The sequence below is a fragment of the Mobula hypostoma genome, chromosome 12 (genome assembly GCF_963921235.1).
Source record: "Mobula hypostoma chromosome 12, sMobHyp1.1, whole genome shotgun sequence".
NCBI lineage: Eukaryota > Metazoa > Chordata > Chondrichthyes > Myliobatiformes > Myliobatidae > Mobula > Mobula hypostoma.
In genome coordinates, this window is record NC_086108.1 from 60,263,580 (window position 1) to 60,282,519 (window position 18,940).

The 18,940-nt window shown below is 38.3% G+C and overlaps 1 protein-coding gene across 1 annotated transcript in view; it reads right to left on the minus strand.

Annotated features, from left to right (window-relative positions):
* The window catches only part of efcab14 (EF-hand calcium binding domain 14), a 56,506-nt gene that overhangs the window by 22,625 nt on the left and 14,941 nt on the right, over positions 1 to 18,940 (minus strand). The window contains exons 4-6 of the mRNA XM_063064227.1: positions 12,682 to 12,780; positions 11,429 to 11,539; positions 3,478 to 3,666 (exon numbers count right to left, since the gene is read on the minus strand). Of these exons, the coding sequence (XP_062920297.1) occupies positions 3,478 to 3,666; positions 11,429 to 11,539; positions 12,682 to 12,780 (399 nt within the window). The remainder of the gene's footprint in view (positions 1 to 3,477; positions 3,667 to 11,428; positions 11,540 to 12,681; positions 12,781 to 18,940) is intronic.

Genomic DNA, 18,940 nt, shown 5'->3' on the forward strand with positions numbered 1-18,940 from the left:
AACATCACTGTCACTATAAAACTTCAGTAATTTGTCTTTCTGTCTATTTAAATCATATACAGTGGTAGATCCAACACTATTTTCTTCAGTAAGACGCCACACAGACACACTACAATCAAACTTCTGCAATAACTCCACTTTCTGCGTTACTGATAATGATAGATGCTTCCTTCTCTTTTTCTCATTGTTACCTATAGGGGTATCTGCAGCTCTTTTTGACATTTTCACAGTGAAATTATACACGAAGTCAACACTGAACACAAAATATCAGCGAACAGCAAATGCACATGTAACCAGTAGGAGCGCTGAGCCACAACTGACGTCTGGCGGCCCCTGCTAGTGCTGCCACGTCACATCTAAGTGAGGTCAGCTGCTGGCGAAGAAAACTTCGATTTTCGGAGCTTTTTGGATTTCAGAATTTCGGATAAAGGAATGTGCACCTGTACAGTACTCTAAGGCTGCAAATGGCAGAATGGCCAGTGGAAAGCCAGAAAATACAGTGAATTTGGATTCTCTCTGCAACTTCCTTTTAGTGAAAATCATAACCTTTACAAACCACTCCCATGAAATGGCATTTTCCATATAACCATAGAAAATATCTGCCCATCTTTCCTGTCCCTTCTCTCAATTCCAGGACCAAAAACAATTTTTCCACGAGACTGCATTTAATTTGCATTCCTTCAATTTAATGTATTTGCTACTCCTCCACATTGGACAATACCAAACACTGATCCTTTTGTAGAATATCTCGAAGAGCTAAGGCAGCACCTAATTGAAGATCTTGGCACACTGATGGCAATTGAACCAAAGAATATGCTCATCTTATGCATATGCTGCTGAGCTTGAATTATCTATCACTATCCAGACTTGTACATGAATAATCAGCATGATAAGGCAATTGAGAACCGAGCCTTAAACTTCTCGTTAAAGCTTCAAGATCCACTAAAAGTAAAACATTTTAAGACTATAGAAATCTTTACGTCCTTACGGTCAGCATCAAGGCTCTTTTTTTTCTTGTCTGTCAAACCTTTTAATTCTCAAATTGTGAGATATTTAAGAGGCGCAGGTGGTGTAATAAATTGAGTTTCATTTTGTATTTGACCTTCAGCACAGCTATCTGAAAGCTAACAGCCTTTTGCTGCTAGGCAAGCAATAAATGTCAGCTAGTTGGGAAGCCTTTGTGGAAACAACTATTGGCAGTAATTCCCCCTTATGAGGTACGAACATGCTAATTAGCATCTCCACTAGCTACATAGTTTGACATTTCCAAAGTCCATTAAGTGTCTATTTGTACTGCTCGTTCATGTTTTTTCTGCAATAAACTGAAGCAGAAAAACACACCTCAAATAGTATTTTTATAAATGTCAAGATATCTGTTCTTGATGTTCCATTCGTTTTATAGTTGAAATGACTTCAATGACAACTTTGTAAGATATGCATGAAATTGCCTCAAGAAGGACAATCTTAGACAATTCATATGGTTATTTTTAAATATATCAATTTATAGTTTGATTTGAACCATTCAAGACAAATGTTATTTGACCTGCAGAAATTTTTGTTCTTTCATGTAATTTTCTTTTCACTAATATTCAGATAGGATCTGCATTTGATTTATTAACAAAAACAGTTGATTAAATGAAAAAAAAGTTTTACATTGAAATACCACACTAGATAGTCCAAGTTTTAAGGTCAAGCTTTGTGTTTTATCTTATTTATCTGTTAATTGTCTTTAAATTCTTTAAATTGCTGTACTGAACATTTTATTTTCTTTCTATTCAGAACTTAAAACAATTGCTTTACAGAAAAGTTATTAATTTTAGAGTCATAATGTCATAGAACATTACAGCACAGAAACAGACACTTTGGCTCATCTCATCAGTGCCAAGCTACTAATCCGCCTAGTCCCATCAACCTGTATCCGGACCATAGCCCTCCATACCACTCCCATCCATGTGCCTATCCAAATTTCTTTTAAATGTTTAAATCGAACCCACATCCACCACTTCCATTGGCAGCTTGTTCCACACTCTCAGCACCCTCTGAGTGAGGGAGTTCCTCATGTTCTGCTTAAACATTTCACCTTTCAACCTTAACCATGATATCTCGTTCTACTCACACCCAAGCTCAGTGAAAAAAGCCTGCTTGTATTTATCCCATCTATTCTCTTCATAATTTTGTAAATCTCTATCAAATCTCCCCTCATTCTCCTGTGCTCTGGGGAATGGAGTCCTAATCTATTCAACCTTTCCTTATAACTTAGGTCTTCAAGTTCTGGCAATATCCTTGTAAATTTTCTCTGCGCTGTTTTGATTTCATCGATATCTTTCCTGTAAGTAGGTGACCAGAACCCCACACAATACTCCAAATTAGGCCTCATCAACGTCTTAAACAACTTCAACATAGCATCCCATTTCCTGTACTCAATATTTTGCTTTATGAAGGCCAAGGTGCCAAAAGCTTTCTTTACGACCCTATCTAAGTGTGACACCACTTTCAATGAATTATGGACGTGTATTCCCAGATCCCTTTGTTCTACCGCACTCCTAGTGCCCTACCGTCCACTGTGTAATACCTACCCTGGTTGGTCCTACTGAAGTGCAAGACCTCAAGCTTGTCTGCATTAAATTCTATCTGCCATTTTTCAGCCCATTTTTTTTTTTCCAGCTGGTCCAGATCCTTTTGCAAGCCACGATAGTCTTCTTTGCTGTCCACTACATCCCCAGTCTTGGTGTCAGCCGCGAAATTGCAGATCCAGTGATACACCTTACCATTCAGATCATTGATGTAGATAACAAGCAACAACACACCCAGCACTGATCCCTGCAGCACTCCACTACTCACAGGCCTCCAGTCAGCGAGGCAACCACCTACTAACATTCACTAGCTTCTCCCGCAAAGCCAATGTCTGATCCAATTTACTACCAAATATGCTTATTAATTTTCATTCCTATGCTTTGCTCCATAGATTTTCATTCAAAACAAAGAGCAAAGAGCACCAGCAAGCTATTTATTAGTATGTGCAGAGTTGCCAGTGTGGGTTTGAAGAAAAAAAAAATCAGGAACTGACAAACGGATGAAATCATAGAAACAAAAAATCTAGCACAGTAGAACTAGAGGAGTTTGGATAAGCAAATGTAAACCCACAAAGAGATTAAAATATGAAACTTTTATATTTCATTATTCAGTTACAAGGCAAACAACATGTTCCATGTGAAAATGCTAGCACTCTAATAGTGTGATTAAGACCACAACTAACATGATTATTAAGTAATTAATCTCAATCCAATATCTTTCAACAGTTTTAACTGAGAATAAAGCAAGCTTTGCGTGTCAAATTATTTTACTGTATTTTTGTTCGCTTCAATTTTTTTGTAATACATGTGCATTCTTCAATCAAATGCAAGAAACTCAAATTGTTTACACTTCATTTGGATGAACCCATCATCAAGCACTGACTGAATTAAAAAGTATACTTACCATAGTGCTATTCATGCTCTTGATTTTAGCACCATCAGTAATTGGAAAATTCCTTTCCAGCAAGGTAACTCTCTGGCTCAGATTACGAACATTTAAATCAATATATTGCAGCCTTTGGTCATTACGGGTGTGGTAAAACAGAAGGGTGGCATTCAACTCATTTAATTCATCTTGCACGTCCAGGATTTCCTGAAATGAAAAAAAAACGCTTAATTGCTAATGGTGTTAGAACACAAATTAAAACAATAGCCAATCCAAACCCAACACAGTCCAGGTACCTGTAATTTTCCCAAACCCAACTCAATTTGCAAAGTTTACACAGAAGCGGAAAAAAAAGACTGGTTTAAATAACAATGCATGGGCAGCTAGAGCCAAAGAGCACGTGCAATAATATTAATAAATTATCCTGACCCAAAATACTAAATAATGCTCAATCTCTTCCCATTGTTTCTTTCTCAATGCATGAATCTTATTAAAGTGATGATTCGGAAGATTGGCTGTTTTAAGTTTCCCAATATCCATTGCCTTCAGTCCAACAAGCCTGCCCCAACCTAACCAAATGTTCTATAAAATAACGTGTATCTGAACCTGGCACACTAATTGCCCCTATATGGTAGCAGATATCTGGTACAATAACTTTCAACAGCAAACTGACAAAAGCCACTACTTGAGTAATACTTCAATTATGCAAGTATCAACACTTTGATTGGTCACATCTTGAGAGATTTGCCTTCAAATAATTATTCGCTTCAAGAGAATTTGCTGCGGGTTTAAAAAATGAGGCATAATCTTGTCTGGCAGTTTTCAGTCTACATCTAAATAATTTGTAAGCAATGTAAACAAGTAAGTAATTATTTCAAAATTGCATTTGTTCTTTTTTGGCTAGCCTTTCATGGTAGGATTGCTATTCAGAAAAGCCTCTAACATTTCTGCATTTATGTCTGTCAAAAATGAAATCCAATTTTCATCTCAATCTCTTATTTAACTACTTCAAAACAAGTTTTTTTCTATTCTAAACATTCAAGAAAAAGAGTAATGGAATGTGTTGTGAAATGCTCTGTTCTAACAGAATTTGCTTAGTTAGTTATGCAGCCTTTCTGCTCTCAACAGATTACAGCACTTGGAATTTACATAAATAAATTTACCCCAATCTGTACAACAGGTTCCTTTCATTGACCCTAACAATTTACTGTACTGGCAAAAGTGAATAATGTTAACTGTTGAAATGAAAACTGCTCTGTATTAGGAGTATATAATCAAATGTGTGCAAGCAGGATAAGCATATCGTAAGAATAGGCTTCATTGTAGTTCCTGGGAATTTCCAAGAAATTTATTCTCAATACATTTCTTCCTACCTATTAGAGAAATTGATTTAATCACTAAACACAGTACAGTTAGACAATACTTGAATAGTTCCATGCTTTTTATATAAATAGCAAACAAAATTACCACTTTCTTTCTCTACTTAAACAGATCTCTTATATACATTTCCAAAGATAATATGTTAAACTTTTAATTACTCACTTTCACTTATAACTTTCAATCTGTAGTATTTTTTCCTGCAAGGTTTTTTCTTTGGATTATTGAGTTTTTTTTTACACTCCATAATAGAATCACACATCACAGAAACATGCCTTGAGGCCCAACATGCCCCTACCAATCTATACCAATTCCATTTTCCAGTACTCAGTCATAGTATTCTTTGCAATGGCATTCAGCTGCTCAAATGCTAACATACACCACCCTTCAGGCAATGCAATTCAGAATTCAAGCGCCCTCTGGGTAAAAAAAATCCACAAATTCACTCCAAATCTCCAACTGCTTACCTGAAAACTATGCACACTGGTTATACATATAAACTGCAGCTCATGGAAGAAGTTTCTCACCTTTTCCCTCCTATCACTGCTCCATCAATTTTGTATATCTCTATCAAATCACCCCTCAGTTTTCCCTGCACCAAAATCTCATTATTGAAACTCTTACTCCGAGACAACATCCTGGTGTATCTTCTCTGCGTCCTTCCAGTACGTGCATCAAGAAACTTGTTGAAAAAAATTGTTTATTTATTTCACAATTCTGTTCTGTAATTCAAATTTTAAAAGCGATCTGTCAATTCGGTAAGCATCTGTATCCTATCCACAGCAAATATGAAGGAATGTATTCTATATGCCTTCTATACGTACCTATTTGTGCTGCTGCCTTCAGACCATTGTCCCTCTGCTCCTCAGTACTTAAGATACGACTATTTATTGTTTGCATCCTAGCCATAGTCCTCCCAAAATGCTCATATTCTACAGGATTATATTCCATCTGCCATCTTGGTCCTTATTTAATCTAAAGTACAGTATCAGTAGCACAGTGGTTAGCACAATGCTTTACAGTTCCAGCAACCCGGGTTCATGTCCTGCCCCTGTCTGAGGGGTGTCTGTGCTCTCCCCATGACTGTACAGGTTTCCTCCGGATGCTTCAGTTTCCTCCCAAAGATGTACAGGTTGGCAGGTTAATTGGTCATTGTAAATTGTTCCGTGATTAGGCTTGGGTGCCATCTCACTATCGACAAAATCCACAATGGCATCTGTGAACTTACTAGGTATACTTTCTACATTCACATTCATAAGCAAGGGTCCCAATAGCTGTGGTACATCAAGTCTCAGGTCTTCAATTGTAAAAATAACCCTCTACCTCTCAGTACTAAGCCAGCTTGAAATTCATTTCCCAGTTTGCCCTGGATCCCATATGGCACACGGTCAAAGGCCTTGTTGAATTTCATACAGACTGCCAACTAAACTGCTATCATCAACACACCTCCTTGAAAAATTCAAAATTATTCAGCAGGAACTTCCCATACAGCCATGCCGACTCTGCCTGAAACCCTGTCTCTCCAAGTGCAGAATGTTCTCAACAAATGGTTATGCTTCAATCTTTTGTGATCGCATCTGACTTTCTTATTTGCATTTAAACTATCAAGTGGTTTATCTAGAAAAAAAATTAAAACGAAATAGCAGCAATTAAAGCAATGGGCTAGAACATGCACTACTACTACTACGTCGACTCAGGCCTGGGGGGGGGGGGGGGGCCGGCGTCAGGCAGAACATGCAGGGCCCAGTTTACTGCCTGGATCACTCCCACAACTTTTCCAGATGTAGAAAGCTGAACAAACTGACCTTATGTACCCAAGTTGCAACCTGTAGGTTCTGAAAGGGAAGCAGGCCTTGAACTCATCCAGGAAATTATGGTGATCCAAAGCTATCTCATTTTATATTATAAAATCCAAGAACATCGGGAATCTGAAACACTTCCAGCCCCAAGCATTTCGCATAAGGGGTATGTACTCAACCTGTATCCAAAATCTAAAATAATGCAACGTAATTATCCTGAAACACCAGCTACTTATCTTTACAGAGGAGACACCTGATCAATTAAAAACACACCCTTTTTAGTTTTAATCTCAAGTTCCTTATATTTTCAGTACTTTCAAAAACTTTCAAAATGTTGGTCAGCTGCCCACAATGTTACAAATGGTAGAATGTGCTTATGCCAATTCAAAATTTGGCATAAAACATTTAATGGGTTTAAAATTGGCATTTCTTTTTCCAGTAAACCATAAAGTATGAATGGAACTCATGAGAAATTAAGCAAAGCTAAGTAGTTTTTAAAAATTACTTAATAAATGCAGCAAATAAAACAAAATAAAATTCTTAGCAGCGATCATTTTCTAACAATTCATTTGTATTATAATCACAGTTTAGATTGCAGGTTCAACTACAACATAGTTCTAAACTTTCCACTTTGCTTGTAATGATCCCACACAAATTGATTTTAACACCTGCAAAGAACACTCAAGTGATATGAAGAAAACACATACCAATAATTTCATACAGGAACTAGTGTATGAAGAATGTTGGCAGAAAATAAAAAGAGACTGTAGACTAATATTACAGAAGAATTTGTGTGTCAAAGTAGCAACCCGCATGGATATGTCTGTCAATCCTACAAAGACAGCAGAGCACATTGAAACTGAAACTTATTAAAACATATGAGATGCAGGGTTAGATAAGCAGAAGCAGAAAATAAAACAGGTTATGCAAGCATCCCAACTTTGGTTAGGCTAAAGCTTGAGTAGTGTGTCCAAATCTAGTCACTATACACCAGAATGTGAAGCTTCTCAAGAATGTAAAGAATGTCCAAGAACGAGGAAATTTTGCTTCGTTGGATTAGAAAGGCTGTGTTATTCTCCTTAGAAAATGTTCAAAGATATGATAGGGATGGCAACAATTAATCAAAAAACAATTGTGGAATATCCTCCTTGAATTCAGCTGCCCACAAGGATTCATCTCTCATTTATAACAGTTGTCAAAAAGTCTTCAACGGAGCCAAATCTTACTTAAGGTCAGAGTCAAATAAGGCAGTACTTTACTTGCACCCACATCAAATAAACTCAGTGTTATTAATCTTCTTTACTAATGAAAAACTGTTCAACTCATTGTGACTACACAAGAGCCAAGGTCATCCAAACTTCCAATAGCCTAGCTGCAATATGCAGATGATGGTTGCAGTTGTAGACATTCAAAAGGCCAAGTTCCAACCCCTTGACACTCTTTCCCTAAAGCATACCAGAATGGGCCTTGTACTCCATAAAATGTTTGCAATTCATGTGTTTTGTTTTGTGTGTGATATACACAAGAATGTAGGGGATCTGATTAATAAGTTTGGAGATAGTAACAAAAATTGGTGAAATTCTGGATAGAGTTAAAGGCTTCAGTAGGATTCAGACCAGTTGAAAATGTGGGTAAAGAAATTGCGGATGGAGTTTAATCTAGACAAGTGAGGTGTTGCATTTTGGGAGCTCAAATGCAAAAAAGTACACAATAAAAAGCAGGACCCTTTGGGGCACTGGTATACAGAGGAGTCTTGGGGTGCAGGTCCATTCCTCTCTGAAAGATACAACACAAAAGAAATATGGTGGTAAAGAAGGTCTGTACCTTTAGATGTAGGGATGTTATGTATAGAAGTCAGTCATGTTACAGTTGTATAAAACTTTTGGTTAGGACATATTTGTAGGACTGTGTTCAGTACTGATCACCATGTTACAGGAAGGCTTTTGAGAGGGTGCTGAAGAGGTTTACCAGGATGAATGATACTGGATTAGAGAACACTAACTATAAAGCAGAGGTTCCCAACCTTCTTTATGCCATGGACCAAAACGGTTAAGCAAGGGATCCTGGAACCCCAGGTTGGGAACTCCTGCTATAAAGTGAGAATGGACAAACTCGACTATTTTCTCTGAACCACCCACCTACCTCCCCCGTCACCTGGGCTTAACTATCACTTGCCAGCTTACACTCCTCACTCTCCCCCTACATTTTATTCTGCCTTCTGCCCCCTTCTTTTCTAGTCCTGATGAAGGGTCTTGGCTTGAGATGTCAACTATTTATTTCCCTCCATAGATGCTTCCTGACCTGCTGAGTTCCTTGATATTTCATGAGCATTGCTCAAGATATCCAGTATTTGCAGAATCTCACGTCCTCACACTTAGAACACAATATTCCAAGTATGATCTAGCCAGACTTTTATAGAGCTCCAACATTACCTCATGGCTCTTAAACTCAATCCATGACTAATGAAAACCAACACACCATACGCCTTCATAGCCACCCTATCAAATTGCGCAGCAACTTCGAAGGATCTATGGATAGGGACCCCAAGATCCCGGAGATTAATGGACTTCTGTTAATCAAAAGATATTAAACGGCATAGCAAAAGTCACTGTATCCGTATCTTGGGATTAGGAATCTTAAGGATTTAACAGCCTATTTCTATTCCTACATTGGAGTGCATTTTCCTGTGTCGAAAGTGAGCAGGAAGCAAATAAAAACAAGCCAGAAAAATAAAACAGTCTTTTATAGAACAGTGAGGAACAAATGGTAAAATGAGACTAATAGAAGGAAAAGTACTATCAATTCAATCATTCAGGTAAACAGAATGTTCACCCAAGATGTCATCCATGTGTTTGGCCTCTTTAGAGGTCACACTGGAGCAGTATTTACTGTATGGTAGCTTCAGCTTGGCACATAAATCGATATCCCAGATGGAAAAGCATTTTAGCATGGAATTGACAAGCACCATATCTATTGCAATTGTACTGAAAACATACAGTACTAAAGTAAAAGAAGGGATATTGGAAAAGTAAACACAAATACTCCAGATGTGTTGAATAGCAGGCAGGATAAAATAGAAACTGTATATTACACTGGGATTCTGGAGTGACTTGTGGGGTTGGGGGAATTACTACATGTAAACAGTGAATGGTAAGAGCAAAGATTCAGGAAACCAGGTGTAGACAAAATAAAGATAGATTAGTATAGATACATCAAAGAGGAAAGCAAAGGGTGCAGCCTTTGTAGGAAGTGAGAGACAAAGCACAGGATCTAGATGACCTAGAAGATTTAGAAAAGTGCATGCAAAAAGGGAAGGAAAGACAGGTTACAAAAATCAAGAGGATAACATTTACCTGATAAAACTCTCTAGATCAGAGTGAAAACAAAATGGAGCAGTGACATTTTCATCATAAAGGAATTGGAGAGGATGTCAGCAGAAATGGAATGTTTCTCAGATACTCAAAAGAAGGTAGGCCTATTTTGAACGCAAGGTTTCCAGATACACACATTTTTTCTCAAGAAAAGGACCTAGGAGGTCAGACTGTGTGGACTAATGCCAGCAGTTCAATGGGAATTGCCTGTATTAAGCTGCTAAACTGAATGGTGGCAAGTAAGAGAGAGAATGAGGAAGAGCAAAGAAATTGTTAGCATAATCCAATGGAAAACAGGATGCCACGTACATAGCTGACAGTCAACTTTAGCTGGATAAAGATGCTTCCCCCAGTTTTAAATCTGATACTGGCAGAGAAAATGGAATGCCCCAACTACAGAAAACGTTACTCAATTTCAGGGTAATATTGCTATTTTTAATGCATTCAGGTAAGAAAGGATTTTTAAATTAACCAAAGAAAAATTATGCTTAAAATTTGTCAATTTCCATTTTGCATCCAACTGGTCAACAATATTACAAGCATAAAAATCCACATTATTATTCAACATCAAAGACAATCCATTTAGTATTCCATCCTACAAAACAATTGCCAGTGGGGATGAGAAGCCTATCGGAAAAAGTTTGGAAGACTAAACCAATCAGACTGGAGATTGAACCTGATATTTTCTTTTCCTGAATGACATAATGCTACACAAGACAGGTGACCCCTGTATTGTAAATGTTAGCCTTTCAGGTAACAAAAACACTCTTGCAGAATTCACAAATAACTATTCAAAAATTTATGAAACAGGATTAGATTCAGTTTTACAGAATATATGTGAAAAAGTTAGTAAATCAACAAGTTTATCTTTTCTTTAAACTCATATACACAGATCCAACTTATTACAGGTAAATCATGATATGGCAGCTTCCTGCATATTAACCTTTGTCCCTTTTTAATGTACCCATCTACAGAAATACAGAACAATTTTAATTTGTCAAATTAGACTGTTTTGTTTACATTATCAACACCAGAAACTAACAGATTTATTATTCAAAAGGGTAATTGAGGTAAAATCTCCAAATAGTACTTTGACGATTAGCCTGTTTAATCACTAAGCAATATTGATAGAAGTTGTTAAATTAACAATTTATGACTGATAGAAAAGTTGAAGAATTTACTGTTAAATCTCAGTAATATTCTTCTACTTCCTTTCAGATATTATTTTGATGAAATGTCAACAGCAAAAATAGAACACCATTACATCAAAGCAACCTATTTTATTGCAACTCCAGTATGACAAATAAATTACAAAATGGAGGATATAGGGAGTGAGTGAGTATTCTACATGACACTGAAAAAAAATAAAATCACTTGATTTGAAATACTCTCATCCTCATTTCTTTCAAGTGCATTCCTTACCTCATTTTGCTGAAGTGTCTCCATTTTTTTCTTCTGATCTTCTAAGGTTGCTTTTATAGTACCAACATCATTCTGAACACTAGTAAGCGTGCTCCCAATTGTGGCAACACTCTGTAATGATCAATGTAATGAACTCAGGTTTTTCCCCACATATATTTATATTTTACAGCTTTTTTGAAAAGTTTTATAATCAGAAGCATTTGTTCCCAAATATTACCAGAGTTTAATATGCATAACCATTTTTAAATATCAATTTTCTGGATGATAGTAATCCATTTATGGTTCAACCCAAATTGCTATTCAGAAGTGATGATTGGCTGTTTCCTTCAGACAGAACAAGTCAAATGGCCAAATGCTCCCACAATTCTCTTGGATAAAGAATTTGATTAGTTTAAACTCCAACAAAACATTCTATACCTACAATAGGAGAACGTGTACAAGTGGAGTGAGTCTACATATTTTGTCTATTCAGTGAGTCATTTCAACAATCTATAAATCAGCAAATTACATGTTACAGGCATTTTTAAACTGATAGATTGGATTTTATACCTTGTACAGCTTTTATATTGAATTTGTTTTTCACTGTGGCAGTTTATCAAAACCATCCTTACAGCCAAGTCCACTGTTGCATCCAACACAAGTCCTATTCTTCTGGAACCCCACATAAATGATTTTTACCTAACACTCCCACTGTGACCAGCCTCCAAAGGGATCAAAATTCTGAAGTGTACATATTAATTTTGTTTTCACAGATCTACTCTTCTCTGCAAACTGCCCTAGTGTAATCATGCCAAAGTACACCTATTTTCTGTTTTTCACTCACATATAGTTGAAATATTAGGATTCCTCCTCAAGAATAAAACACAGAATCTTGCTAGGCCATCTCTTAATTGATTTTCAAAGACCACATTGGATATATTCAATGTATGCTCTGCAGACCAGTTTTTGCAAGAGTTTGATCAAATGATAGCCAAGTGATATAAAAAACTATTCTCAGCCTATTGTGTGTATCTATATATAAAAAAGCTCCTTTGTAATATATTCTTCTGCTTTTAATATCTTCCTTTATCTTTAACCTATTAGGTTTAAATCCCAACTGAGATATCAAATATATTTTACTGTTGTAATCAATCATGCATAAAAAAAACAAGTAATTGCATTGATGACAGAAAAACTGCTTTATCTGATGTAAAAACTTAAAATGACGCAAGTGATTTCAGTCAATTACATCAAGCAAATAAAAGTACAGAAACCTTCTGGAGTTCTTCCACAGTGACTGGAAGGTTGATTAGATCAGATGCTGATTTGACGTTGGCTTTTAAATGAGCAACAGCTGAATTCAGTTGGTTAATCTGGTAGAAAACAAAAATGTGAATTGAGTTACATTTAAGTACAAGCTGGAAGTCAAACAAAAATCTTACAATCAGTCTCTCTTCCACTTATGTGCCAGTATCAGACACAAACATTATCTTCAGCTTGTAATATTTTAACTCCAGCAAATTGTTGGCTTCAGCCAAAAATAAATACCTTTTGCTGAAGTTGGCCAATGTGCAGATTTTGAGAGCAGCAATGGAAAATTTGACCAAATTTCAAAAGTTTAAATAATATTAAACAGGCATAGCAAATAAATTGCATAAATTAAAAGCATTCATCAGGTTTTTTGAATATCAAAAACAGGCAGATTCAACATTAGACTTAGCTAGGAAGTAATGAAAATAGTGAAACATCAGAAACATGGCACTTATACAGACAAAGGCAAAGAATGGGCTGAAGATCAGAGAAGCAAAGATAAGCTACTGTAGAAGAGATAAAGTGGGGCTATAAATAAGAGCTGGAAGCATCAGAACAAAACAGACTTCTCAGAATTTTAACAATTGTTCTATTTCAGTAGTAATCATGCTTGCTCACAATGGAATATCGCACTTTAAAAACCCCAAGTATCATACAATATATTAAAAAAAATACTGGGAAGGGTGAGCCTGACATCAGTGATAGGAAATTTATTGGAAGGTATTCCAAGGGAGGGGGTATACAAGTATTTGGATAGAGAGGGACTGATTCGGGATCGTCAACATGGCTTTGTGCATGGTAAATCTTGTCGAACTAATCTTAGTTTTTTTCAGGATGGACGTGTCTACTTGACAGGGACTCCCGTGGGAGGTTGGTCAAGAACGTTCAGTCGCTCGGCATTCAAAATGAGGTAGTAAATGAGATTAGACATTGGCTTTGCAGGACAATCCAGACAGTGGCATTAGATGGTTGAGTTCTCTGATCGGATTTCCGTGATTAGTGGTGTGCCACAGGATTGGAGCAGAGTCTATTATTGTTTGTCATCTATATCAATAATCTGGCCTAATTTGGAGGTCTGTGTCTGTCCAGTTTTGGTCACCTACATACAGGAAAGATGTAAATAAGATGAAAAGAATATAGAGAAAATTTACAAGGATGTTGCTAGGACTTGAGGACTTGCAAAAGGTTGAATAGGTTTGGGCTTTATTGAGGGCCAATTTGATAGAGGTATACAAAATTGATAGGGTAAATGCAAGCAGGCTTTTTCCCACTGAGGTTGAATGAGATTATAACTAAAGATAATGGATCAAGGGTGAAAGGTGAAATGTTTAAGAGGAACATGTGGGGGAACTCCTTCATTCAGAGGGTGGTGAGAGCGTGGAGTGTACTGCCAGCAGAAGTGGTGGATGCAGGGTTGATTTCAACATTCAAAATATATTTGGATAGGTACGTGGATGGGAAGGATATGAAAGGTTACGGCCCAGGTGCAGGTTGATGGGTCCAGGCAGATTAATGGTTTGGCATGGACCTGATAAGCTTCTGTGCTGTAGTGTTCCATGACTCTAAACATTTCAACTGTACCCCTCTCTATCATTTCCTCTGTCACCTGTTCCACGTACCTTCGGCCAGCATCTATGGAGATATCCACAGCTCATAATGAGTCACTGTAACAGGCTTGAAAGCACAGAAGAGAAATAAGAAGAGGGGTAAGAGAGATGATAGAGCCAGGTAGGGTGAGGAGAGGTAGAGCTGGAGAGAGAGTCTGGAAGGTGATAAGTAGAGACCCAAGAGATTACAGTGCTGCTATCTGATGAGGAAGGAAGGTGATAAGGGAGGAATGATAGGCAGTTGGAACCAGTTGGAGGAGACTCAATGTGTGTGTAGGTAATAGGCAGATGGAACCAGGTGGATCAGAAGGAGAGAGAACAGACCACAGGTTCCCTGAAATTGGAAAATCCCATGTTCATACCATTGGTTTGTAGACCAGAGACAGAATAAGAGACAATGTCTTCTAGTTTACATTTGGTCTCACTTTGGCAGTGAAAACATAGAGGACAGACAGGTAGGTGTGGAAATGGGGAGCTGAAATGCAATGTGATCAGGATGACCAATGTGGATACAGCACCCATGTTCTGCCAAATGATGTCTACACTTGTCTCATCATTGTAGAGGAGGCCACATTTGGAGCAGTGAATGCAGTAGACAAGGTTGGAGGCAGTGCACGTGAATCTCTTCTTCAGTAGAAAGGGCTATCTAGGTCCCTGGATGGTGATAAGGGATGAGCTGTAGGAAAAAGTGCCGTAGGGGACGAGCGGGGGTGAACAGGTGGAGATGAACTAGACAGGGTTACAGTGAGAGTGGTCCCTGCAGAAAGCAGAAAATGGTGCGCAGGAGAAAATGTGATTCATGGTGGGATCTTATCACAGAAATGACAAAGGACGAGGTGCTGGATCCCATGTCTGGTAGGGTGAAAGACCAGGACCAAAGGGACTCTGTTCTGTCTGGGTGGAAGTAGGGTGAGAGCAGAAGTATGGGAGATGGAGGAATGCAAATTACAACTCCATTAACCACAAGAGTTGAAGCTATATTTCCTGAAAAAGGATTCTGCAAGACATCCTGGAATGGAAAGGCTCAATTTAAAAACAGATGCAGCATAGACAGCTTAAAAACTGGGAGAAAGGGATGGCATTTTTACAAGAAGCTGAGTGGAAGGCAGTTTAATCAAGGTAGGTGTGAGTGTCAGTTGGTTTAACGTAAATGTCAGCAGATAGTATGTCACCTGAAATGAAGATAGAGTGATCTAGAAAAAAAAGTCAGAAATTGTCCAATTGAATATTCATTTCCTGCTGATCTGCCCATATACAAAATATCACTAACTATGGATGGTGTTCTCCAGGTATTTTTAAAAGCCTTTTGCTCTCATCATTTCTTTTGCTCCTTGCCATCCTCTGATCCCTCCCCAGCTTTCAATTTTCATCTGGTTATATATTCATTGCCACCTTACTGACCAATACTCAAATAAATGAATATTCACAGCTGCAAGAAAAAGTTTGTGAATCCTTTGCAATTACCTGCTTTTCTGCATTAATAATTCATAAAATGTGGCCTGATCTTTATCTAAGTCACAATAATAGGCGAACACAATCTGCCTAAACTAATATCACAAACAGCTGTACTACTACTCATCAATAGTGAGTACATCACTTAAACATTCACAGTCCAGGTTCAAAAAAGTGTGAATCTCTGGGAGTCAGGTGTTCCAATCAATGAGACTGAAGGTGTGGATTGTAGAGGTGCCCTACCCTATATAAAAAAAGACACACGAAGTCAGGTTACTGACAGAGCCTGCTCTTCTCAAGGAAGATCAATTTATGTGCACCATACCTCAATCAAAACAACTTTCAGAGGGCCTTAGAAGGAGCAGCTGGAAAAGGACACAAAAGCATTTCTAAAGACATGAGTGCTCATGAGTTTTCATTTATCCACAAGAAAAACACTAAAGAAGAATGGTGTTCGTGGGAGGACACTACAGAGGAAACCACTGCTCTCCAAAAGAAAAACTATTGCTGCACGTCTCAAGTTTGCAAACAACCACCTGGATATTCCACAACACTTCTGGGAGAATGTTCTGTGGACAGATGAGACAAAAGTTCAACTTTTTGGCAGAAATACACACTGGTATGTTTTGAGGAAAAAGCGTACTGTACACCAATACCAAAACCTTAACCCAACCGTGAAGCATGGTGAAGGAGCATCATGGTTTGGGTCTGTTTTGCTGCCTCATGGCCTGGACAGCTTGCAATCATTGAGGGAACAATGAATTTTAAATTGTATTAAGACATTTTACAGAAGAGTGTCAGGGTAATGGTCCATCACTTGAAGCTTAATAGAAGCTGGATGATGCAAGACAATGATCCTTGAAGACAGAAGTGGGTGAATTCATTATGGGGAACAAGGAAATGGCAGATGAGTTGAACAGGTACTTTGGATCTGTCTTCACTAGGGAAGACAAAAATAATCTCCCAGATGTAATAGTGGCCATAGGACCTAGGGTAATGGATGAATTGAAGGAAATTTATATTAGGCAGGAAATGGTGTTGGATGGGCTGTTGGGTCTGAAGGCTGATTAAGTCCCCGGGACCTGATGGTCTGCATCCCAGGGTACTTAAGGAGGTGGCTTTAGAAATCATGGACGCATTGGTAATCATTTTCCAATGTTCTATAGATTCAGGATCAGTTCCTGTGGATTGGAGGGTGGCTAATGTTGTCCCTCTCTTCAAGAAGGGAGGAAGAGAGAAAACAGGGAATTATAGACCAGTTAGCCTGACATCAGTGGTGGGAAAGATGCTGGAGTCAATTATAAAAGATGAAATTACGACACATCTGGATAGTAGTAACAGGATTGGTCTGGGTCAGCATAGATTTACAAAGGGGAAATCGTGCTTGACTAATCTTCTGGAATTTTTTGAGGATGTAACTATGAAAATGGACAAGGGAGAGCCAGTGGATGTAGTGTACCAGGACTTTCAGAAAGCATTTGATAAAGTCCCACATAGGAGATTAGTGGGCAAAATTATGGCACATGGTATCGGGGGCAGAGTACTGACATGGATTGAAAACTGGCTGACTGACAGAAAACGAAGAGTAGCGATTAACGGGTCCCTTTCGGAATAGCAGGCGGTGACCAGTGGGGTACCGCAGGGTTCAGCGCTGGGACTGCAGCTGTTTACAATATATATTAACGATTTAGATGAGGGAATTAAAAGTAACATTAGCAAATTTGCCGATGACACAAAGCTGGGTGGCAGTGTGAAATGTGAGGAGGATGTTATGAGAATGCAGGGTGACTTGGACAGGCTGGGTGAGTGGGCAGATGCAGTTTAATATGGATAAATGTGAGGTTATCCACTTTGGTGGTAAGAATGGGAAGGCAGATTATTATCTAAATGGAGTCAAGTTAGGAAAAGGGGAAGCACAACGAGATCTAGGTGTTCTTGTACATCAGTCACTGAAAGCAAGCATGCAAGTACAGCAGGCAGTGAAGAAAGCTAATGGTTTGCTGGCCTTCATAACAAGGGGAGTTGAATACAAGAGCAAAGAGGTCCTTCTGCAGCTGTACAGGGCCCTGGTGAGACCACACCTGGAGTACTGTGTGCAGTTTTGGTCTCCAAATTTGAGGAAGGACATTCTTGCTATTGAGGGAGTGCAGCATAGGTTCACAAGGTTAATTCCCGGGATGGCGGGACTGTCATATGTCGAAAGACTGGAGCAACTGGGCTTGTATACTCTGGAATTTAGAAGGCTGAGAGGGGATCTTATTGAAACATATAAGATTATTAAGGGATTGGACACGCTGGAGGCAGAAAGCATATTCCCACTGATAGGTGAGTCCAGAACCAGAGGCCACAGTTTAAGAATTAGGGGTAGGCCATTTAGAATGGAGTTGAGGAAAAACTTTTTCACCCTGAGAGTGGTGGATATATGGAATGCTCTGCCCCAGAAGGCCGTGGAGGCCAAGTCTCTGGATGCTTTCAAAAAAAGAGATGGATAGAGCTCTTAAAGATAGCGGAATCAAAGGTTATGGGGATAAGGCAGGAACTGGATACTGATTGTGGATGATCAGCTGTGATCACAGTGAATGGCGGTGCGGGCTCGAAGGGCCGAATGGCCTACTCCTGCACCTATTGTCTATTGTCTAAAACACAAGAGGAAATCAACAACAGAACGGTTTAAAAAGAAGAAAATTCATGTTTTGTAATGGCCAAGTCAGAATCCAGACCTTAACCCAATTGAAATGCTGTGGCATGACCTGAAGAGGTCTGTTCAGGCAAAGTATCCCAGATATATTGATGAACTGCAATAGTTTTGTATGGAGGAATGGTCTAAAATTCCTCCACACCAATGTGCAAGTCTGATCAGCAGCTACAGATGGAGGTATTAAATACAGGATTCACAAACTTTTTCCAGCCCGGACTATAAATGATTAAATGTTTTCAATAAAGACATGAAAAGTACAACTGTTTGTGTATTAGTTTAGGCAGATTGTGTTTGTCTATTATTGTGACATAGATAAATATCAGACCACATTTTGCGTAATTAATGCAGAAAATCAGGTAACTGCAAAGGGTTCACAAACTTTTTCTTGCAACTGTATTTGGCATATTCCAAATTTACAATAAATTATTTGTTTTCTTCTGAGCCATTATGTTTTCCATTATGCAG